This window comes from Phoenix dactylifera, chromosome 3, assembly GCF_051530095.1.
Source record: "Phoenix dactylifera cultivar Ajwa chromosome 3, Ajwa_hap1_PhDact_Kaust_v1.1, whole genome shotgun sequence".
NCBI lineage: Eukaryota > Viridiplantae > Streptophyta > Magnoliopsida > Arecales > Arecaceae > Phoenix > Phoenix dactylifera.
Genome location: NC_143192.1, coordinates 47,017,880 through 47,042,584, shown reverse-complemented (window position 1 = coordinate 47,042,584; position 24,705 = coordinate 47,017,880). Strand labels below are relative to the sequence as shown.

The window sequence follows — 24,705 nt, the reverse complement described above, 5'->3', positions numbered from 1 at the left end:
TTTTTTCCCAAGATACTCCTCAAATAGCCATTTTATGCCTGTTGGGAGGGGCAAAATGGATAAAAAGCCACAAATAATAGCCGTTATGGGTCACCCATAACGGTTATTTTTTTTTGGACAGGCACGGCCCGTCTCGTGCCTGGCATGGCCCGCCACCCCATGGGCCTAGGGTCGTGCCGGGCTTAGCCTTTAGGTTAAGCGGGCCGTGCCAGGCACGGCCCGTTTAGTAACAGGCTGGGCCAGGCACGACCCGTTTAGTCTGTGGCCCAGTGGGCCTGGGCCGGGCCGGGCACGGCCCAATGTCCATCTCTATCTGGGGCCCCTACATTGCTTCGGCTGCTCCACATAGGGTATTCTTTACCTGGAAGCCCCTGGGCCGGGTCGGGCACGGCCCAATGCCCATCTCTATCTGGGGCCCCTACATTGCTTCGGCTGCTCCACATAGGGTATTCTTTACCTGGAAGCCCCCACCTCCGAGTTTTCTCAAGATCAATTTAAATGGCTCTGTCTTGGATGGTGGCAGGAAGGGAGGGGCCAGATTCGTTGTTAGGGGCCCGAGTTCTAATGCGGTGGCAGCAGGGGGTTGTTAAATTTTTGATACTTCGGTTCCAGGGATAGAGTTGCGAGCAGCCTGGATGAGCCTATCCTACGCGCGGCGGGTGCTCCGGGCAAACTTGGTTTTTCTGGAGGATGACTTGGCCATGGTGATTAGCTGGATCCGTAGGGGCCCAAGTAGTCATGGAGGTGCTTATCCCTTGCTTCGCGACATTTGGATGATGGTGAGGGAGTGTTACATTACAGACTATGCATGTATATCGTGAGGCCAATGGAGCGGCCGACTGAGTGACAACGTATGTAGCACGCCACTCAGGAGGCATCCTATGGGCTGGGGAGAGAGAGATGCCCGTAGCACTTCGGGACCTTTTGTATTATGATTTTATAGGATGTATTCGTATTCGTAATGTATGAAATGCCCGCTTTAGGAAAAAAAGAAAGAAAAAAAAAGAAGAAAGAAGAAAGAAGAAGAAGAAGAAGAAAAGAAGAAGTAGAAGAAGACCCAAACCAATCCCGTTGGTGGTTGAAGCCGACCCCAGGCTGCTGGTTAACTGATTAACCTTTCACTATCGGGCTTGCAGGCCCATAAAATAGCCCGCGTCGGCAAACTATAATTCTCCGTCCGGTTCGCATGGACTCCTCATGCCGTCCAGACTCGGTACCCTCCACGCATATTCGGATCCGGGCATACCCGGTCGATGGTGCATCGCCTTTTCTCCCCACCGACTCCGAGTCCCTTCTGGGTTTTTACTTGCCCCATTGGAGCAGGAATACGGCGAGAAGTGCCTCTCTTTCCCCCTCATTCGATCTCAGATGGCGGGTGGGACCGTTGGATTCCCGGCGGAGGGAGGCGGCCCCGCCGGTCACGACCTCGCTCGCACCTTCAAATACCTGATGGGTAAATCGATCTCAGACGTGCATTAATTCGCATGATTTCATGATCTTTTTGCCTCCGGTTTCTTGATCGTTAACTTTATCGTTTTCCATTCTTTCTTGGGTTTTCAGCAACGCAGTTTCTCTCAAGGGGAATCCCGTTTATATTTAATTCATGGATCGTGAGGCACCTCACAGAAGCCGACTATGCGGTAATTCTGCCTTCCTTACTTCTAATCCCTTTCATTAGTTTCTCCAGGAATATAAACTGGATCTAACGCATTGATGGAACAACAAAAGATAAGAATAGGGAGAACGAGAGGATGGTGACATCGAATATTGAATTATAGCTGTTAAAACTATCATGCAATCATCTTGAAGTTAGTAATTCAGTGATAGAGGTTTCGAGTAAAAATGTTTCTTATCCTGATGCATCACTTAGGTGTTTCAATCAATCACATCTTTCTCACCTTAGCATCTAGTCACGTTCAATAAGTAGCGACAGATTGAACCTACTCTTTGGTGTGGATGAGAATTGGATGACATTCTTGTTTTGAAGAGGAAGGAAAATAAGATCTTGTGTCCCTATGTTGCATGTTCCAGATGAAGATAAAGAACGAAATAACGAACATAACTGAATCTTATTTGACGATCATGAAATGCTTTGTAATAAGAGAAACCAAAAGATAGGATTTTAACTACTTGTTTGAATTTGGAGGATTCCCCATGGATTGTGGATTTTGTTCCCAAGCAGAAATTCTTAAATACTTGATATTATTTCAGATGAAAGAGTTGGTTTTCAGATTCACCTCTACATATGATCCAATTTTAATTTATGTTGCACATACTCTTATAAGTTTTGTACTGTTGCTGTCAATTGTCTTTTGTTTATCCCTTTCCTATGCACTATAGTATAGATTGCTTATTTCCAAAAAAATGGAGGTGTTTCGGACAATCAACAATTTAGATATAGGCCTAGATTGCCTTGCCAATTTCTTTTAATGCTATTCTTTTGTCGACTAGTTTTCATAGTTATGTTTTTTATGCTCAGAGCCATGGATTAAAATATTGCCAGAATGGATGGTACCATCAGTACCATTCTGTTCTGATGCGAAAGCGGCACCATTAAGAGTGTTGGGACTTTTTAACTATCCATGTTGATAGATACGAGTATACCAGTCTATATCAACAGCACCATACTGATCGTACTAGTCAATGTCTATGATTTTTCAATGTTTTTGATGCTGTCATTTTTGGGACATACAATTAATACCAGTGCCATTTTGATACTGTACTTTAATGGAGAATTCATATTGGATTCAGTACAGATATTTAGAACCATGTTTAGAGCAATAAATGTAGGGAAGATGGTTTTGAAGAGTCCACAAGCATAGAAGGATGTGAAAGAAGTTGCTGAGAATTTGGCTTAAATCAGTTTAGCTGCTGAAAATACATTTTGGACCCGTCTGATTTATTCTTTCCATATCACCTAGCCCCTTTTCTTTTACAACTTATAGATAGGGATGGCAATTTACTCCGCGCCATCGGGTACCCGACTTGCCCCGCCCTGCCCCGCCCCAAATGTGGCGGGTTTTACCCCTTGCAAGGGATCTAGGGTAGGTACAAGTAATGGTAAAACCCACCCGAACCTGACCCGAAGATATACATATATACATATATACATATATATTCGCAAATCCCCTTTCCAAGGCAAAAATAATTGATTTGTATGTAAAAAGAAATTAATTTTTGTGACTTTACCTAACCCAACCCGTCCAACACACCCTGCCCCAACCCGAAACTCGCCCCGAGGCAAGTACGAGGCGGGTACGGGTTACAACGTATGTGACCCATACCCGACCTATTGCCATCTCTACTTACAGATTCTTAATTAATTCAAGAATTACTCCATTATCTTAATCCTTGTGGAACATGAAAATTGAAGTCGATACTATTTAGCTTGATACTTATCACCTAACAAGATTAGGTTTTCACACAATTTTATTTGCAGTATAAGTTAATTTACCTTGGTTCTAAAAATTAGTATCTTACTAAAAGAGCACTAAATGATATTATTCAAGATGATTCATCAAGTATGATAAAATTTGGTATATAATGGTTCATCAAGTATAAGAGAGCTTGGATATATTATTCAAACATTTCAATGTTTTCCCCCATCCACTAATATTCAAGGACCATTGCTTTACTTGTTTTGCATTGAATCTCCTCTTGTTCCCCTTCCTACTTTTTGCAGCTATTGCTTGCTATCACCAAAGTGTATTCCATCCTGTGTTGGATCTAACTATTTCAAGTCTTGCAAGTAATATTTTACAAGTCATTGTTTTATCTCCGTCTATCATAACATTTAAGAATTTTCTATCGAGTGTTAATTGTGCAAGAATAAATTGCTGTGATTTTTTAAAGCTAATCAAAAGGTATTCGAAGATACTTTGGTTGATTTTCTTTCGCCAGATGTTTTATCTTCCATTTGTGGATCATGCTGTTTATTAGTTAGAGCCTCATATCTTGTCCTTGTATTTTATTACTCTTTTGCAGCTTTATGCAGTACAATTTCAACTTTTTGTTACCTGCATCTTATTCTTAAGCCGTGAGGGTTTTCGCCGTGCATGCATGCGCACTGATGTTCGAAGGTTACCCTCTAACTATCTATAATTTTTAAGCGATCTTCTTCATATTGTTGCAAACCACCTGTTTTTTAATCTGGCTACTATTTAACTTTGATAACAACACATAGATGGACTTATTTGACATTGCAAAATTGTCATGATTGTTCATTATCATCTTGGAGCTGTATTTGATAATAACAGAAGCTAACTTCATTTTTTTTGTCGTGCTTGAAAAGCTAACTTCATTTCTTAGTCAAGTGCTAGTTCAATCCATTTTCACTTTTCTGTTGGGAGTTTTAATTTAAATTACTTCATGCGTTACTATCATCTTGTACAGTTATATGTACAAGGCAATCAGAGGCAATTTGGTACTCCATTTTTTTTATCACATTGGCCATCTTCCATAAGGTTTGGCTACAACAAGTGCCTTGACCCAACTATATGAGCCAAACAAAGACTGGGGACTGTCAGCCTCTTGATTTTGTATGCGAGAGTTGAAGATTTAGATCATTAGCTGCAACTTGCCTTTGTATTTATTTTTGTTGTATTTTTACAAAGCTACACCTGTCATCATGAACTAAACTGATTCATTGCACTGATTTAATTGGGGAGAGTGGTTTAGCAAAAACTCTTTAACTTCAGCAAGCTGTTATACCTCTTGCTTGCCTTAAAATATTGTGGTATGTGGAGAAGTCCAATTGTAATTTTGTGTTTCTCTAATGTTCATATTTTAACTCGTAAGCGCATCTTTTATAGCACAAAGTTTACAAGCGTACATTAAAGCTTCTAGTTAATCATGACATGCTCATATTTTCTAATGTCTCATGAAACATTGCCAGATCAATGAACTATTTGTGCTTTTCACTTCTCGTTACTCTCTTTTCCATAATATTCTCTTGTCTTCAAGCAATTTCATGTTATTAAGCATATCATATAGCTGATGCACTAGTTAGGAAGAACTGTTCCCTTGCATAATTGCATATTTCTCTTTTCTGAAGCCATCCTTTTGTCATTGAATAGATTCTCAACAGCTTACTGAAACTTGCATTGTGAAAAACATATCAATTTATGTTGAAGTGATCCTTAAGCTCTTCCTTTATGTTCTACATATCTATTATTTTATGCATACTAAAAAGTGAAAGATAGGAGCATGAGCACCCAAACCCATATCAGAAAAGCCTTGGCTTAGCCATAACGAGATCAATCACTCAGTCTTCGCTACAGAAGATGCCTCTAAGCTGGAGCTTGAAACTAAATCAGAAGCGACAGGAATAAAGCCCTTTCTAGGGCTGTTGTGCCCGGGGTAGAAAACCAGAACAAAGAGAGAAACTCAACCTGAGACCTCTGGAGAGTCTCCTTTTAGGTCAATAGGAAGAATCTTATTTCACCGAGTCGGCAATGGGAGAATAGCTCTCACAAAGAGACTGAAAGGGGATAAGAGGACAAGTGGACTTGTAACGAAGAGTTCCTTAGTTGATACAAGAAAGAGTGCAGTCCAGCGCTTCGGCTTAGGGGTAAGAGCCCTCAAAGAAGGTGGTTTTCTTCCCGTGCCTTTTGCAAGTCCTGGTTTTCCAGGTCTGGAGTTGTATCCGAGTCTGCAGCTCTTAGCTCAGAAAAATCAGACGTGTAATAAATAAGTTCTGTTAGGCGCTATGAATTACAGGAAATTAAGTGGTTGACTTGGACAGCAGGCGGGTTACACGTTCCACTGTGCCGAGATGTGAGGTGCAGGTGAGTTCGAGAAAAAAGCGCAGGCAAGTCAGCTAGCGATATTAATCCTATTTATCACCCAGAATGTTTTTTAAAAGAAAAAACACATTCTGGACAGTTCTTTACCTAAATGGCAACTTTCAGTTGTGGCAGTGCTTTTCTTTTCTTTTTATTGCACATTCATGCATCGAAAAGATAATACTCATCTTTATTACAGTGATGGCTTACCAATGGAAGAAAATGCTGCGAGGTTATTGAAGGTAGCTTGGATGACTTTTCCAATTGGCATTCTTTTTACTTTTGCAGCCTGCATCTTTGTATTCTGGTTTCAGAAACTCAGTTTTTCTGAACCATATGCGCAAGCTATATTGATCCATGGTAATTTCAAATTCCATCTCCACGGTGCTAAATATTATATAATTTTGTCCACCTATTGTTGAAGAAGTATAAGGTAACTTGGATAGTGTCATTAAGTTCAACAAAATACAAAATTAATGTGGTTCTGAGTCTTTTGCTTTTCACCTAAGCTGCTAAAAGTATCTCAAACCTCTAATTGCATTTGATTTTAGCAATCTCGTGAAGAGTTTTACCAAGAAATAGGAGCCCGGAAAGGATAAGAATGCTAGACAGTTATAAATTAGGTCATGATGTGTACTTAATTATATACAATTAGTGCTAATCTATAACCTGCTTATGCCAAAGTTTGATGATGTCAATCCTGGGCCCAGAGGTTAAAAGGATGTCACACTATAAAGTACCTGATTTGGCTTCTACTAATGCTAATGTCATAATATAACAGAGGCAAAATCTCAAGTGATTATGGAAGAAGGAATTCTCAAACCAGATCTCAATTAGATGGGATAATCCATGCTAACTTTGGTTATTAAAGAGCATTTAGTAATTAAATTATGTTGAATGCAGTACTGTGGGGTACTTTCTTCAAAAAAATCAGATTTGAATTTCCAGCCCATTTATCATTCTGGTCCTTTAGATTGCTTAAAGTTCCTTCTCACATCTTTTTTTCTCCCCCACTCCTTATCCCTGTTGTTATTTAATGATTGATGTTGTCCACATTGGCAGGCTTTGCTTGTTTATTGGAGTTACTGGCAGAGCCACTTTATATTCTTTCTCAGAACTTGCTTCTCCTTAGATTAAGACTGTTGGTCGAAACTGCAGCAACTATTCTACGTTGTGCGACAACCTTCGTCCTCATTGTAAAACAAAATAACATGGTAATAACATATCCTTGGGTACTCTCTGTTTATGTGTTCTGAGACATTTGAAGCACTTCATTGCTTTGATTTTATTATAATATTACTGGGTTTGAGCAGCATCAACTAAAACCAAATTATGACATAGTTCTTGTAATGTTCATTGATTTGTGCAGTCTTCTCTTATGCCTGCTCATTGGCAATATTTAATCTACTACTTGCAGGAAAAGGGAATTGTATTTGCTTTCTCCCAGGCTGCATATGGTGCCAGCTTGTTTTTAGGATATTGGTTTTATTTTCTCCTCTTTCGTATCGTCAGGATTTCTTATCTGTTTCCTTTCAGGTTTGTCATCTTGACTTGCGAACATGTTTCTTCTCAGTGCATGTTTGATATTTGAAACATCTGGTGGATTTTTTTCTTCTTTCAGGTTAATTTTTTTTCCTTTTTTTAATAATCTGGCACATGAACACAAACATCTGCTGTTTTCAGATTATGGAACTTGATGGACTATGATAAACAACTTTGGCACATGTGCGTATTATTTACTGGCCAATCTGTGCGAAAGTTGATTCTTCAAGAAGGGGAGAAGCTGGTTCTTGTATGGTTGGATACACCCTATAACCAGGCTGTATATGGTCTCGTGGACAAGTTAGGCATGTATCTGTCTCGAACATTTTAAAAATTCAAATCAAACTTTGCAACATTTTGGAGTTTTATGACCACGATATTCAATCTTTGCCGCTAAATTCACTTTTCTCTGTACATACTTCATCTGATTTTTGATAATATTTTCAGGAAGTTTAGTCGTGAGATTGGTTTTTCTTCCTTTTGAAGAAAGTTCGTATGCAACTTTTGCAAAATTAGCATCAGGTTAGTTTCTTTATTCAGCCAAAAATCTTTTCATGAAAACTACTTATCAGAGTGTTATTTAAGGTACTTTCCTGGCTGGACAAGTTATTGAAGCAAATATTTGTCTGATTGGTTCAAGATTCAATTGGCTGGTCTGTTTACTGCCATTATTTAATGTGACATAATATAATTATGTTTTCACCTTTATTTTTAACAAATTATGCCATAATCATGTGTGTTGGTGGTAGACATATGACTACAACACAAAAATGAAGTAGTAAATCATGTTGACTGTGTTATTTTTATTTTTTTATTTTAAATTTAAAATGTCCAGTCAAACCTGGCCAAACTGGTTTACTCCATAAGGACATCATTCAGATGTTCTGCTGATTTGGAGTTCAGAATGTTGTGTTTCAGTTGATTATCATGCCTCGCCTAATTCACAAGGTCTGAGTTGAAAAATGGATCTGTTAATTTTTGAGTCGGCTTGCAACTGCACTGCTGTTGATGATGGTTTGGTTGTTGTTACTGTATTGCCTACATTGTAGTCTTGCCATTATGTAGCAGTTTGAAATTGCTGGTAACGGTCAGATTAGGAAAAGAACTTGCTGATGGTTCATGATGAATTATTGATAGAAGTGTCTTTTACAGTTCACCAGGACTTTAGTGCACCGTTCAGTGAACCAGCTATGCATAAGCATGGGAAGCCCCAAGAAATATATATATCTCTGTTTTTGCTAAAGCTGTTGTAAGAGTACAAAATTTTCATAATGTTTCTACTGTAATATCTCTTAAATGCCTTGCATCCTGTTAAATTCTGACTTTCATACAGTTTTCCCCCCCTTAGTATTGCATGCCAATATTTGCAATTAATATCTAATACTATGTCTTCGTGCTTTTTACAAGCAATACTATCTCATGTTATCTGGATTCAGTCATTTGACTATAGATTTTTGTTTAAAAGAATCTTACTCTCCTGGACGATACCTTATTCACAGAAGTAGATCCATCCTTTGCAGGACTCTTAAGTGTTCAATCTTTCTTCTTGGGCAGGACAATCACCCCAAAGGAACACAAGATTACAGAGTTCTTTAGTAGAAGCCCTGAAACTTGTTTTGCTGATCGGTATGCTTATATATTTTTTTGCTTAATAATTACTTTTGCACAGCATTGTTGTCAAAGAAATAGCCCTCAAACTTCTGTTTGCTCCTGCAGTACAGACTTTTACTTCTTGTCTTTGAACCTTTAGAGTCTTCTGTGATGCTATTTTCAAATTTTCTTCCCTAGTTCTCTTCTGTAAGCAGCATTACCATAATACTCCTGTTATTTCCTGTCTTCCTCTTTTGCCTTCATTAATTTATTTTCTAAGTCATTTTAAGAAATAACAAATTCATATGTCTCACTGTTGTAGTGTTGATGATGATAAAGATGCTTGTGTCAGAACTAATGGAACATAGAAGGCAAACAGGTTTTTTTAACCATATTTATGGAAAAATTTAACCAATATGACTTTTGGCCTTCTAAATGATCATTTTGTGTTATATCTATTTAAATTTACTTAACTTGGTACATGGCAACCATAGTCTAATAATTATCCAAATCTTTAGAGTATGGCCAAAGCTGTTGATCAACAATAAAATAAACAAGCTAAGTGTTAAAAAAAATGGAGTCATGTTCAGCGACTTGAAGTACCAACTAATCATAAGTGGTATTATCTAAGCTCTTCCAAAGCATGTCGAGGTGCAGCTGAGACTGGTGCATGCCCATTAAAACTTGAAAGTTCAAACTGTGCCTTGCATGGTCAACTTGTGAAGATTTTTTTGTTTTCAAATAAGGATTGCAAACTCCCTGAGTCATATATATATACAATGGCCTGTTTGCACTAATATTGAACTCAATGTTTTTTCTTGAATCGCAACTTGAAATTTGGTGAGATGCCAATAGCTGCAATGGTGGTGAGGTTCCATCAGCTACTTGAATTTGTCAATAGTGTAGTAGAATACAAATTTAAGAAAGTGGTTTGTTAACTGGAGTAGTAGAATTATCTGATTGCAGCAATTTGTTTTATTTCCAGATGAGTTACTCTTGTTTTTCTATCTTAGCTTGCCTGAGTGCATTTCTTCTGGTGGAAAACAAAGTAAAGAGTGGAAGAAAAGGGTTGCATCCACAGTGAATGAAAGGAAAAGACCTTAGAGAGCAACTATCTATGAAAAGTTGAATCTAGCCTACAATAGAAGTGGAAAATGGCTCCAGCTTACTTGGACAAAAACTTAATCCTGAAGCATCTTATGTTCTTATAGTATTGTTATTTTCCATTTCTCAATGACAAAGCAGATATAGGTCCACCTTTTATTTGTGTTTGTCATTTATATTTGGCTTACCTCTAATTTACATATTTTAAGTATTTCAAGTTGAGTAATTTCTCCTCCAGTGATTTGACTAGTATTAATCTGACAGATTGATCTCTTACTTATTACAGGCCTTGTGGTAATAGCATTTGGTCCAAGCTACTCATATACTCTCATCAGAATACTTTATGGGAAGAAATGGAGTGATGGAGAAGCTCCAGCCGCCCTCCGTTATTATTGCTTTTATGTCATCACCTTAGCCATGAATGGTAAGTCGTTTTCTTTACCAATCCAATGATACATGTTGTCAGAAGACTTGAAACTGTAATATCTGCATAATTCCATTTTTCCAGTTTCCTAGCCCCAGATTTCCTTATTAAACATAGTTCAGTACACATTTCATTATATTTATCCTATATCTTTCAGGTTGGCTTTCAACAAGATAGATAGATCTTCATAATGTTATTTAGAATAATAAATACATTACTTGGTAAGGTTCGGAGACTGCTGGACAATGAACCATCTGTAATTTTTTTGTGAGCATGTCTCTGTTGTTATTAGCTACCTATGCTTCTACTGTGTGGTAGTATTGGGGATAACAAACTAATGCTGTTTAGTCATTTAGTAAATTCATTGAAAATTGCATGGCCAACTTTTCTGAGATGCTTCTCAATATTATTGAATTGCTCATTTAGCAATGGCCAAACACCAATCAGATGTACTCTGGAGTTCATTTGCTTTGTCTTAGCTAGCAAAAGAGCATGTTCCCATATTGTAATTTTATAAGCTAGCTCATCCAACATAAAGTATTGCTGTCTCTTATTTTGTCACCCAAAAGTTAGAGTTAATATCTAATATCTTCCTATATAACTATTGAGACGGCCAGGGTTTTGGGTTATTCATAAAATAAATTTTATCAACACAAAAATGTACAAAAGGATTCAAAGATCATAAAATAGTCATGCCATTGAGGAAAGTACATGCTATAAAGGAAATGACAATGCACATTATGGCTGAGTTTATAATCCTTCATCAAACATTTTTACCAAAAGTCATGTTTTCCATCATTGCAACTTCGGATATTTGTTATCTTTTGAGGGGCAAACCTTAGTTTCTTTCACATATGATTATTGAATCTTGCTCCATAAGCAATATAGCCTGTCACCATACTCATGAGTACATAAAATCCCTTCTCCTCTGATTTGTCTCCTTCCCACCCCTTCACATCCTTAGTAGCTTCTCCTACCCTTTTACTCACGTGAGCGCCTGGAATTGACTTGGACCAAGTTGTACTGAGTGAAATTGGGCGGTTCCGCTCTCAATTCAGACTGGTTTGGATCGCTTCGGCCTGAATCTCAAACCAAACCAGCAAACCGATTCAGTTCTGCACCGGTTTGGTTTGATATGCCCCGAACTAGGCTGTTCGGCTTGGTTTTGCAAACCTTGGCTGAGAATGCAAGTTGGGGGGTGGGGCAGTCTTCTGCTGCTGCTGGTGGTGGTGGTGGTTGAGGGTCAATTTGTCACCTAGGTTAGGAAAGTGACACACACAAAACTGTGGTGCCGAGCGACTCACTTGGGGTGGTAATTATAGTGTATATTGGTTGATGGGCATTGTGATGGATGCGCATGACAGAGGCGATTTGTCACTAATAGTGTTGGCTATGCATCTTGGGGGAGGCGATGTGTGGTTGGTTGAGATTGATTGAGGAGGCATGGATGAAATAGCTCCCATTCAATTTAAAGATACAGACATGATAGGGTTTGAATTTGTGCTTTTAAAATGGACCTAAACGCTCATATAATTGATACAAAGATGGCTGTCGAAGTTGATGTCGAGGAACATCTTTTGGATGTTGATATATATTAATTAACTGGTTCCATAAAACTTGACATGTTTGCTGGTTGCTGTAAAACTGGCTGGGCCGAAATGGGTTTAACCAATTTCTTGATTTGAACAATCTTATGGTAGACACTTGACTGACCAAGGAGCCTCTTCGCCAATTCTTTGGTTGAACTGGCAGGCCTGGTTTGGGTTGGTCTGGTTCGACAAGTATGCTTCCGAAAAAGTCTTTAACAAATACCTAATTCCCTTTTAATTTTCACGCCTTTTCAGATTTAACAACAATTTCTCAGGTAAAATTTAATTTGGTAGGCATGACATTCTTTTTGTAGGAACTGAGAAAAAACGATGATAATCCACCCCCGAGTCCATTATATTAGGGATGCGAGACTAGATTGTATCATTGCTATCTTCTCCTGATCCCCCATCAATTTAGCTTAGCCTCCCCTTGCATTAACTTTCTCTTGTATTCAAGTATCATCTTCTACTTCACTATTTGGTTCCACAAATTCCACTTTTTCACTCGAGCATTGGCTTCTTGATTAAAGTGGCTTCCTCCCTACAATATATAACATTATCTTTTCTTCTGGGGTGGGAAGCTATTTTTTAAAAAAAAACTTATGATTATTGCCTGTGTCAGTATATATTTAATATGTAATTGTTTTCACCTGAAAAGATGTTTGACATTGTTGTTAAAATTGTATGATTCATAATCTGGAACAAAATGGCCCTAAACGATCTGGATCACATCTTGGATCAGGATTGGTTTAGGATCATAAGATTTAGATCCACTTGATGGATGACGCATTCCTTTTGATCACAAGATCCAATTTGGTTAAGTTATTTACATATTAAATTATGCTTAGGTTCATTTCTATAATTTCTTTGACTATATGGTTCTTAAATTAGTTATCACTAATAAATCTTAAGTAGTAAAATTAGAAAATCTGTTTTTGTAGTTCATAAAGTTAAAAATAAGATGCAAATTTTTGTATATTTACAACAACATGTTAAATTCTTATTCTTGTTTATTCTAAAGTGTTCTACATAAAATGATAATTAAATTGATTGATAGTATGAAAACATCTCGAATATCCCAATGAAATGTTTGTTTTATGAGAATGACTATATATGGGCCTGAATGGTGAATGCTGGGCTTGTTTTATGTTTGCCTTTTATTCTACATTTCTACACTTATAGCTGACTTGTATTTCTTTTGTATTTAGGAATTTCTGAGGGAAATCAGAAAAATCTTGTAGCCTACAATCTAATTCACGATCTGATCTGATCTAGCCGCCTCAAAGATTTACAACTCAATCTAATCTTTACAACATCAATGCCTAATAAAGAGATCAGATATATACAAGTGATTACTTTTATTGCCTCTCACTTTAAGTTAAAGAAAAAAAAAAACCTGATTTGTGTGTTGTTTGAAGATACGAGGATTCAGTGGCATTTTGACCACCAAGTAGTAAAATCCTCTCTCTGCCTCTGTCTAAACCCTCTAGATTCAAGCTAGAGAGGACTAATATTCAGGTCTAAACTCTAGCCAAAATGGTTACTGTTGCTGGGAGTCCAAACCGAGAACGATTGGCACAGCGGTGTGAACGGGGTTCCCTTTGAGTTGCTTTGGTTGCGCTCCGCCCTCCGCCGTGAAACCTGCAAGCAAGCCTCGCACCACCACCGGGGTAGTGGGGGCCCTCCGACGATCAAGTCAGAGGAGATCGAAGGAGAAGGAGAAGGAGAAGGTAGCAGGTGAGATGATACTCTGGAAGATATATCTTACCCTCCCCCTTCCCCCCCAGCCTCATATATATCAGGCTGGGGGGTTTTTCCGGGGATTCGTCATCGTGTGGCACGATGGGGCCGCCACTGACATGGCCGTTACAGGGCGTCGTGGGGCAGCGCTGGGTACAACCATGGCAGGGCATAGTGGAGCTCCGCTTTGTACGGCTGTTACAGGGGATCGTGGGGCCGCGCCGGATACGGCCGTTGCAGGGAGTAGTGGAGCAGGGGGCCGCGGCGTGCCTCAGAGGAACAGTCTGTTGTTGTCGAGAGATTGCCGACTCGGGGTCGGATTGCTGGATCAAGGGGCAGCCGACTCGGGGTCGGGCTGCGGAGCCGAAGATATCCGACCCGAGGTCGGATTGCTGGATCAAGGGGCAGCCGACTCGGGGTCGGGCTGTGGAGCCGAAGATATCCGACCCGAGGTCGGATTGCTGGATCAAGGGGCAGCCGACTCGGGGTCGGGCTGCGGAGCCGAAGATATCCGACCCGAGGTCGGATTGCTGGATCAAGGGGCAGCCGTAGTCTTCCTGGGCGCGCGTGCCGGTCACGTGGGGCATGGTGGCTAAGTTCCCCCGTAACAGTAGCCCCCCACTCCCGAGCCTGGAACCAGGAGGGGAACGGGTGAAGGGAGTGATGCTTCGAGATTGCCGCCATCCCTCGGAAAGGCGCGCGCGCTCCGAGCTTCCCGCCTTCTTTATGGCGTATGGCAGTTGTCGCTGATCTGGCGGTCTGCGGATTTCGGCGGACATCCTTCCTTTTTTTAACTCTCGGTAGCGCCTCGCCGACTCCTGACTCTTGAAGTTCCTCCGGCGCTAGGCCAGGCATCCGAGGGTTAGGCCTCAGGAAATTCTTCCGGCGCTAGGCCAGGCATCCGAGGGTTAGGCTTCAGGAAATTCTTCCGGCGCTAGGCCAGGCATCCGAGGGTTAGGCCTCAGGAAATTCTTCCGGCGCTAGGCCAGGCATCCGAGGGTTAGGCCTCAGGAAATTCATCCGGCGCTAGGCCAGGCATCCGAGGGTTAGGCCTCAGGAAATTCCTCCGGCGCTAGGCCAGGCATCCGAGGGTTAGGCCTCAGGAAATTCCTCCGGCGCTAGGCCAGGCATCCGAGGGTTAGGCCTCAGGAAATTCCGCTCATTGGTCGGCCAAGGCTGGCGCAAGCCGAGGCGACCGGTCGGGGCTTCAGGCTAGTCTGCTCCCGGGATGATCATCGGGTTAGCCTGGCATCCGAGGGCCGAGCCTCGGAGAATTCCGCTCGTTGGTCGGCCAAGGCTGGCGCAAGCCGAGGCGACCGGTCGGGGCTTCAGGCTAGTCTGCTCCCGGGATGATCATCGGGTTAGCCTGGCATCCGAGGGCCGAGCCTCGGGGAATTCCGCTCGTTGGTCGGCCAAGGCTGGCGCAAGCCGAGGCGACCGGTCGGGGCTTCAGGCTAGTCTGCTCCCGGGATGATCATCGGGTTAGCCTGGCATCCGAGGGCCGAGCCTCGGGGAATTCCGCTCGTTGGTCAGCCAAGGCTGGCGCAAGCCGAGGCGACCGGTCGGGGCTTCAGGCTAGTCTGCTCCCGGGATGATCATCGGGTTAGCCTGGCATCCGAAGGTCGAGCCTCGGGGAATTCCGCTCGTTGGTCGGCCAAGGCTGGCGCAAGCCGAGGCGACCGGTCAGGGCTTCAGGCTAGTCTGCTCCCGGGATGATCATCGGGTTAGCCTGGCATCCGAGGGCCGAGCCTCGGGGAATTCCGCTCGTTGGTCGGCCAAGGCTGGCGCAAGCCGAGGCGACCGGTCGGGGCTTTAGGCTAGTCTGCTCCCGGGATGATCATCGGGTTAGCCTGGCATCCGAGGGCCGAGCCTCGGGGAATTCCGCTCGTTGGTCGGCCAAGGCTGGCGCAAGCCGAGGCGACCGGTCGGGGCTTCAGGCTAGTCTGCTCCCGGGATGATCATCGGGTTAGCCTGGCATCCGAGGGCCGAGCCTCGGGGAATTCCGCTCGTTGGTCGGCCAAGGCTGGCGCAAGCCGAGGCGACCGGTCGGGGCTTCAGGCTAGTCTGCTCCCGGGATGATCATCGGGTTAGCCTGGCATCCGAGGGCCGAGCCTCGGGAAATTCCGCTCGTTGGTGGGCCAAGGCTGGCGCAAGCCGAGGCGACCGGTCGGGGCTTCAGGCTAGTCTGCTCCCGGGATGATCATCGGGTTAGCCTGGCATCCAAGGGCCGAGCCTCGGGGAATTCCGCTCGTTGGTTGGCCAAGGCTGGCGCAAGCCGAGGCGACCGGTCGGGGCTTCAGGCTAGTCTGCTCCCGGGATGATCATCGGGTTAGCCTGGCATCCGAGGGCCGAGCCTCGGGGAATTCCGCTCGTTGGTCGGCCAAGGCTGGCGCAAGCCGAGGCGACCGGCCGGGGCTTCAGGCTAGTCTGCTCCCGGGATGATCATCGGGTTAGCCTGGCATCCGAGGGCCGAGCCTCGGGGAATTCCGCTCGTTGGTCGGCCAAGGCTGGCGCAAGCCGAGGCGACCGGTCGGGGCTTCAGGCTAGTCTGCTCCCGGGATGATCATCGGGTTAGCCTGGCATCCGAGGACCGAGCCTCGGGGAATTCCGCTCGTTGGTCGGCCAAGGTTGGCGCAAGCCGAGGCGACCGGTCGGGGCTTCAGGCTAGTCTGCTCCCGGGATGATCATCGGGTTAGCCTGGCATCCGAGGACCGAGCCTCGGGGAATTCCGCTCGTTGGTCGCGCGCCTATCACTTGCCGCTCGACGGGGTTTCTCCGTGGCCAGCTGCGATCGTATTTCTCCTCCTCTCGACGCGTCGCCTGGGGAACACCAGAAGACTATTAAATGCTAATTGAGGCGTTACCTGGAAAATCGGATCGGCCAGTTGCTGCTTGCGAGGAGTGCCAGTTAAGCGGCCGCGATACGCGCGTTCTTCGAGGCGGATGCGGCCTGGGCGCGTGCGGAGATACGTGTGCCGTGGGATACACGCCGCCCGGAGTGTCCTGCATGAAGAATGCAATTAAGGAGAACGACGCTTAGGAGATCGTGGGAGGATACGCCTCGAGAGCCGGAACGGCTCCGGATTCGATGCGCCCGCATTTATTGGAGCCACCCGCATCGGAACGACCGGGGGGCCACAGTTTGGCTATAAATATAAGTGCAGGTGCGGTGGAGCCTGCCAAGCCGGAGCTGTTCAGGTTGCCATGGATCGTGGACCTCCTCTCCGGCGTGTGGCTGGGAAACCCCTGCCGGAGGAACGGGAGGCGCGCCCCTCGTGACTTCCGCCAACTAGCCGTTTCATCTGGGATCAACAAGGAGGTTCTCCCCGGCGGAACTCCGCTCTAGGCGTTTCATCCGGGATCACATCCCCCCTCCTTTCAGCCCCGCCTCCCGATTGAGCTCTGCGCCAGACGCTTCATCCGGGATCGCGCCTCCTCGCGCTCTTCTCCCTTGTATTCCTTCCTTCCCCTTCTCCTGGGGAGGGCCGGAATATCCTTTGGAGGTGGCGTTCCTCTAGGAGCAGTGTGAACTCCTCCTTCGTCCACTTCTTCTTCGTCTGCGCCAGCTCTTCGTCTTTTGCGTGAGGCGTCGATGGCGCCTCCGGGGAGAAGCACCCACGCCCGGTGGGATTGCGGCTGCTTCGGGTGGAGAGTTCGGGATCCCGGATCTTCAACTCTACGGAGTCTCCACCTCTTCCTTGTTTTCTTTACTCCCCAATTCCCCTCTGGGAATTCTTTGTAATCACACGAACACACCGTTGTAACCAGGAATTATTGAAATGAAAAGAATTGTACATTTTTCGAACTGTCTTCCTGGCTTTGTCGTTCTACTGGTAATACACCCGTAGGTTAGCGGAATTCCAGCTCCTTGGAATTTCTCGACCATCTAGGGCCTCCAACTGGTAGGAGCCAGGTCGGTTTACCCAGCGAACCCTATACGGGCCTTCCCAATTTGGCGCCAGCTTCCCACCTTCCGCGGGTTGAGATGCTTTGGCTCGCCTTAGCACCAGATCTCCGATTCTGAAAAGTTTTGGTCGGACCTTGGAGTTATAATATCGGGCCACCCTCCGCTGATACATCGCCATCCGAACCTGCGCCATTTCCCTCGCTTCTTCCAAGAGGTCCAAGTTTCCTCGGAGTTGCTCCGAATTGGCCTCGGGTCGGTGCGTAGCCACCCGGGGCGAGGGGAGTCCGAGCTCCACGGGGACAACCGCTTCCGTGCCATAGGTTAGGCTGAAAGGCGTCTCCCCGGTAGGGGTCCGATGCGTGGTCCGATACGCCCAAAGGACGTTCTCGAGTTCTTCGACCCAAGCTTGCCCCGTCCGACCGATTCGCGCCTTAATTCCTTGGAGGATTGTCCGGTTTGTCACCTCGGCCTCACCGTTGGTCTGGGGATGCGACACAGATGTGAACCGATGCTCGATCCCGAATTTCTCGCAGAAGTCACGGAAATGCTTGTTGTCGAACTGTCGACCATTATCCGAGATGAGGACCCGGAGTACCCCAAATCGGACAATGATGTTTTTCTTCACGAACTTCCGGACTTGCGCCTCCGTGATAGTGGCCAGCGGCTCTGCCTCCACCCACTTGGTGAAGTAGTCGATTGCAACAATCAAGAATTTCCGCTGGGCTGAAGCGACGGGGAATGGTCCGAGGATATCCATTCCCCACTGTGCGAAGGGCCAGGGTGCGGTGATTGGTGCCAAGGGGACAGAAGGGACTCTCTGGACGTTGGCGTGGCGCTGGCAGGCGTCGCATTTCCGTACATGATCCTTTGAGTCCTCCAACAAGGTAGGCCAATAATAGCCTTGCCTCATGATCTTGTGCGCCAAGGACCTAGCCCCCAAGTGCGATCCGCAAACGCCCTCGTGGACTTCGCCGAGGACGTAGGCCGCCTCCGAGGGGCGGAGGCACCTTAAGAGGGGGGCGGTAAACGAGGTCCGATACAGCCTCCCTTCATAGAGTACGTAGTGGGCGGACTTCTTGACAAGTCGCTGAGCTTGATCTTCGTCTTCAGGGTGGATCCCTTCGGCGAGGTAGGCGACGAGCGGGTCCATCCAAGACGGCTCCGGATCAATCGCCATCACCGCTCCAGCCTCGCCGATGCTCGGGGCCTCCAGGGTCTCCAGGTAGATTGCCCTCGACAAGTTGTGCGCCTCTACGCTCACCAAGCGGGACAACCTGTCGGCCCTAGCATTTTCGCTTCTGGGGACCTGCTGGATGTCGACACTGCCGAGATCGGGAATGAGTGCTTGCACCTTCCGGACGTAGTTCTGCATGGTCGGGCTCCGGGCCTCGAACTCCCCACGGACCTGCCCGACCACCAGCTGGGAGTCGGTGAAGACCTTCAAATGCCGGATGCCGAGCTCCCTGGTGAGTTTGAGTCCCGTGACTAGGGCCTCGTACTCCGCCTTTTCTTCCCAAGCTTTGGAGGGATCTCGGCAGCCTCCTTGCTCCGGTGGGCGGCCGCCTCCTCGGCGTCCGCATACTGGTTCGCCCGGGACAACAGCTCTGGGAAGCTCCGCGGCAGGCGTTTGTCCAGGGAAAAGGTGAGCCTGCCCTTCCGGAAGCCACGCTTCAGGGCTGAAAGAGCTACCTCCTGACTCAGGTTCCGGACCTCCAGCGTAGCCCTGTTGAAGCGGGTAAGATAATCCCGCAGGCTTTCTCCCTCGTTTTGCCGGACGTCAAAGAGGGAGTCGGAGACCAGTCGCCGCCGGCTACTGACGGCGAAATGAGTGATGAAGAGGCGAGTGAACTGGTCGAAAGACCGGATTGAGTCAGCCTCCAGCCCGGCGAACCACGCCCTCGCCGGGCCACGGAGGGTTGCCGGGAAGGCCTTGCAGAGAAGGGGATCTGATGCTCCGTGGAGGAGCATAAGGGTCCTGAAACTCTCGACGTGATCCCGCGGGTCTGCCGCCCCGTTATAGGGCTCGATCGCCGGCATTTTGAACCCCGGGGGATTCGGGGTCCGCAGGATCCTCGAGGCAAGCGCCGGCTGGGAGGAGATCTCTAAGTCGGCGAAGGGATCTTTGGAATGGCCCTTCAGGACCTGGAGTTGTCGGTGGAGATCGTCCACCCGCCGGTCCAGGGAGCGCGACCGGTGGGTGAGAGACAAGGAGCGGCGAGTGGGGGACCGACTGGAGCGCGGGTTCCTCGAGGACTGGGGGGGTCTGGGAACGCGCCCGGGCCCGCCTCTCGTACCCCGCGCAGCTCCGATGGGAAGGTCCCGGCAAAATAGACCGTGCTCGAGAATCCTCCTCGCGCCGGCGCTCCTCCCCATGGGAGAAGAAAGAGCGCGGGTTGAGGAGGACAGGCGAGCGCTCAGGGAGCAGTGGCTCCTGAGCCCGCTGCGGCGCCCGGGACAACGCGCCCTGCAGATTCTGCACCGCCTCCGCGAGGGTGCGAACCTGCTGGGTTAGCTGGTCGAACTGGGCGGCTTCGACCATCTGAATGGGCGGTGGGGCGGTGGAGTGTTGCTGAGAGCGTGTTGGAGATGCAGCGGCCTCCCGGCCAGTGGCGCGAGAGGCCCCGCGACCGGAAGCATTGGAAGCTCCACGACCACCTCGCCGTGCCATTACGATCGCTCTGAGATCCGCCCTTCCTCTAGCGCCAACTGTTGCTGGGAGTCCAAACCGAGAACGATTGGCACAGCGGTGTGAACGGGGTTCCCTTTGAGTTGCTTTGGTTGCGCTCCGCCCTCCGCCGTGAAACCTGCAAGCAAGCCTCGCACCACCACCGGGGTAGTGGGGGCCCTCCGACGATCAAGTCAGAGGAGATCGAAGGAGAAGGAGAAGGAGAAGGTAGCAGGTGAGATGATACTCTGGAAGATATATCTTACCCTCCCCCTTCCCCCCCAGCCTCATATATATCAGGCTGGGGGGTTTTTCCGGGGATTCGTCATCGTGTGGCACGATGGGGCTGCCACTGACATGGCCGTTACAGGGCGTCGTGGGGCAGCGCTGGGTACAACCATGGCAGGGCATAGTGGAGCTCCGCTTTGTACGGCTGTTACAGGGGATCGTGGGGCAGCGCCGGATACGGCCGTTGCAGGGAGTAGTGGAGCAGGGGGCCGCGGCGTGCCTCAGAGGAACAGTCTGTTGTTGTCGAGAGATTGCCGACTCGGGGTCGGATTGCTGGATCAAGGGGCAGCCGACTCGGGGTCGGGCTGCGGAGCCGAAGATATCCGACCCGAGGTCGGATTGCTGGATCAAGGGGCAGCCGACTCGGGGTCGGGCTGCGGAGCCGAAGATATCCGACCCGAGGTCGGATTGCTGGATCAAGGGGCAGCCGTAGTCTTCCTGGGCGCGCGTGCCGGTCACGTGGGGCATGGTGGCTAAGTTCCCCCGTAACAGTTACCATAACCTTCCAATCTTGTATGTGGTAGGTAAGCTGAAAGATATAGAATCGGTATCCCTGAACAGAGCATTCATGTTTGCATTATAGAGGTTTTTTTTCCCTTGTTTCAGTTCATAATATCCTTTAGTACTTCTTGTCATAGTTCTGTACATGAATAGCATCATCTTCTCTGGAACAATTTTTCCTGCGAATCAAGTAAATTAGCTACATGGATTGTTTTTTCCAATCTGAGTTACTCGCGTATCTCTTTCTTTTACATGATATCTTGGTTCTTATGGTTGGACATCTCTGACTGCATATTACTGTTGTCACTAAAAGGAAAATAGAAACTCCCAGAGAAAAGGACATTGGCTAAACCTTCACATATGTATGCTTAAATGGGAAAAAAGAGAATATAATATCTGGATGCAGTTACTATGGCCCGTCTACAATTTTTCATTTGCAATTACGCATTCTGTAAATATGCTTGTGGTCTAGCATAAGTGTGATATAATGATGCTTTATTTGCAAAATCTACTTGTACTAAGTCATCTCTTTCATGAATATGTCGTGATAATCTAAATTAATTTTTCATGTTGCAGGGACATCTGAAGCTTTTCTACATGCAGTTTCAAATGAGAGTCAGCTTAGGAAGTCGAATGATTCATTGCTCATATTCTCTGGGATTTACATTGTACTAAATATCCTCCTGATTCGATCTGCCGGAGCAATAGGATTAATTGCTGCTAATTCAATGAGTATCCTTGCACAATACATTCTCTGAGAGCAAGATTGGTTTGTAACTTGTAGACGTTAATATTTAGTATTTCTTTTTCAGTATATGTTCATGCAGATATGTGTGTGCATGCTTTGTGGCACCTTGGGGTGGTTGTTTTGGCCCTTCAACCATTTTTGCATGATTTAGAGGTCTTTGCGGAATTTTGTTTAGCAACACCTTCTTCTAAGCTACATAGGACTTTAGTTGACAGTTAAAGAATTCTAGAAAAACTTCGTCTATAGCTGGCCTTTTATTGTGCAAATAATGCCTTATGAATACTGCTGCTATGGTTGTTTTATTCCTCTGGTTACTTAAAGATGCTACAGATATTTTCAGTAAAAGGTACAGATAGGATTTGAGAGGTTCTGAGGCAAGGCCTGGTGTTCTATACTTCACATTCAGTGATTGCAACAGTTTTGCTAATACGTGGGAGAATTAGTCACATGACTTTCATGTGATGGAAAAGAATGGTAGTCACGCTTGCTAATATAACTGCTGTTATGTTTTTGAAAGATCTGCATTAACTGCAGTCAAAAACAAATGTGAACTTAGCAGTCAGTGCATTCAGTACATACATGCATGTGTGCATGTATGCGCATATAGGGACACATACTAGTGCACACATTTATGCATGTATTGCCAAGGATGTGTGCATGTGTGCACATATAGGGACACATACTAGCACACACATTTATGCATGCATTGCCAAGGATTTAAGTGCAGCTTTTCACTTGTTATCTGGACTTACCAAGCCGTATCTTCCTGCACTGAATGGGCTACGGGCTGCGTAGCCGGCACTGCTTGATATCAAGTCTCTCACCCTGTACCCATTATTGACCCAGTATTGGGCCTGTACCCATTATTGACCCAGTGTTGGGTGCTGGTACTGGTTCAGTATGGACAGGCATGGGCCGGCACTTGATATATATATATATATACACACACACATATACACATATCCATCTATACACATATACACATATCCATCTATACACATATACACATATACATCTATACACATATACATATACACATATATATATATATATATATATATATATATATATATACATATATATATATATATATATATATATATATATATATATAAATGGCTGGTTAGTGCACGTCTAGAACTTTCTTGTTCCTTGACCCTTGCAGATATGATGCTAAGAATTATATATTCTGCAGTGTTCATCAAACGGTATTTCCAGGTGTGTAGGCACATCCTCGACATATTTAGCACATCGATCGTGCTACTTGTAACTTATTCCCAGCCAATGAAGCTCCCTATTTCTGTTGGTCAGAGTTTGCATTTATATTTTGCATTTGAGTTCACATTCAACTAATCTTGGCTCTCAGGAATCTTCTTCGTTTTCTTTTTACCGATGCTTGCCATCTGGATGGACCATTCTGCTACTTTGCAGTGCTACAACACTCCTATCCGAGAGAATATTTCTTGATAAGGATAACTTCTGGCAGACTATGTCCCTTCACTTGGCTGTTGGCATTGGATGCTTCTGCATCTCCTCTTTTGTGATGTATGTGCTCATGCCCTCAGTTTCTTCATATTATTATAGTCTGTGCCTATATAATGCTTTGATTTGCAAAATCAGTTGTTCTGCTCTTTTCACCACCATCACCATGTTAACTATTTATAGACCTGCAACTCACTCATCTGGATCTTAAAAGAATCTGTGTGAGTTTTACCGTCATCTGGGTCATGAGCTTATTAATCAATTTATGTTATGGTTGTTGAAAACAGATATCATCGTGAAAAGCAGTTCATTAACAAAATCATGCGCATCCATAAACATACCGAGTGAAGACTTATTTTCTCTGATGGTGAGTGCTTAATGTTTCTTAGTTTTGAGTTTATGATCTCTTGCTTGTTGACTGTATTCTCACCTCTTTAATAGTTTGATCAACCATGACTATTCAGTTTTCTCGGACAAAGGGCCTGGACGTTGATACTTGAGGTCCGATTCTTCAGATCAGTAACTTTCATGATATAACTTGAAGGCCTGTTTAAAATTACTTGCCTGCTAATCATTCACAGCTTTGGATTGATACAAAATCCTGCACAAGAACTCAAAGACGACACTTCCCATTTTGTAGTACCTGCTTTTGGATGGTAACCAAGGGTATCTGATGTATGAGACATGAAGCTGACTTCTGATGTTTTTTCACGTGAAGTCAATCAAAGTGCTTAAAGTGTGGCCTGTAGTTACTGCGTTGGTTTGTGGGGGTCTTTCACATTGGAAGATAGCCGACTTTTGTGGAATGTAATGCAGAGGTAGTGTTTTAAGAGCTATTTTCTGGTTTGGGCCATCATTAGAACCTATGGGTGTTAATCTGCAAATTTGAATTAGTTAAAAGAGAATCAATTTTATTTACATGTCACGCCAACATTCTGGGAGATACAGGATCTCTATTTCTCACTTTATGATGATGCTATGTAAAACTGGTTGGCATCCACCCCCGTTTGGTTGTTGCCACCGGTACACGGGTGGGCAGATGAGAGATTTTAAGGATAAGGTAAGTCATCTTTTAATTCAAATGGAATTTCTTTTATAATAATTCAGGGGATCATGTTTTCAATTATTTTTATCAATCTCACAATTTTCTCCCCCCTGATGCTTCTCTTCTCACCAGTGTGAGTATTCCTCATCAGTAGTTTATGGTGTTGCACGAACTCAGCCTGTTGCTCACTGAAGTTTGTTGTTAGGGTTAGGGTCGGAGGATTCGAAGGAGAAGAAGGAATGAGGGCTAGGGTTAGGGTTAGGGTCGGGGAAGTCGAACTCCTCGAGGTAGCTGCCA

The 24,705-nt window shown here is 45.3% G+C and overlaps 1 protein-coding gene across 17 annotated transcripts; it reads left to right on the top strand.

The window, feature by feature from the left end:
* The first annotated feature begins 1,177 nt into the window (after positions 1–1,177).
* On the top strand, positions 1,178–24,281 carry LOC103697978 (lipid transporter). 17 transcript variants are annotated; one of them, XR_005509116.3, is made up of 16 exons: positions 1,178–1,453; positions 1,561–1,640; positions 3,985–4,079; positions 5,983–6,143; positions 6,846–6,997; positions 7,201–7,319; positions 7,467–7,630; positions 7,773–7,847; positions 8,880–8,951; positions 10,306–10,443; positions 21,710–21,865; positions 23,047–23,099; positions 23,248–23,426; positions 23,651–23,730; positions 23,828–23,864; positions 23,945–24,281. XR_005509116.3 is itself a non-coding variant. In XM_039120382.3 (15 exons), the coding sequence occupies exons 1-14, from the start codon at positions 1,198–1,200 to the stop codon at positions 23,709–23,711; spliced, it is 1,761 nt and encodes a 586-aa protein (XP_038976310.3). In that variant the 5' UTR covers positions 1,178–1,197; the 3' UTR covers positions 23,712–23,730; positions 23,828–24,281. The 17 variants fall into 17 exon arrangements, 12 of the variants coding, with proteins under 12 accessions (XP_038976310.3, XP_038976312.3, XP_089785845.1 ...); XR_005509115.3 differs by having other exon boundaries at positions 23,805–23,864; XR_015976509.2 differs by having other exon boundaries at positions 1,181–1,453; positions 7,153–7,319.
* The last annotated feature ends 424 nt before the right edge of the window (positions 24,282–24,705 follow it).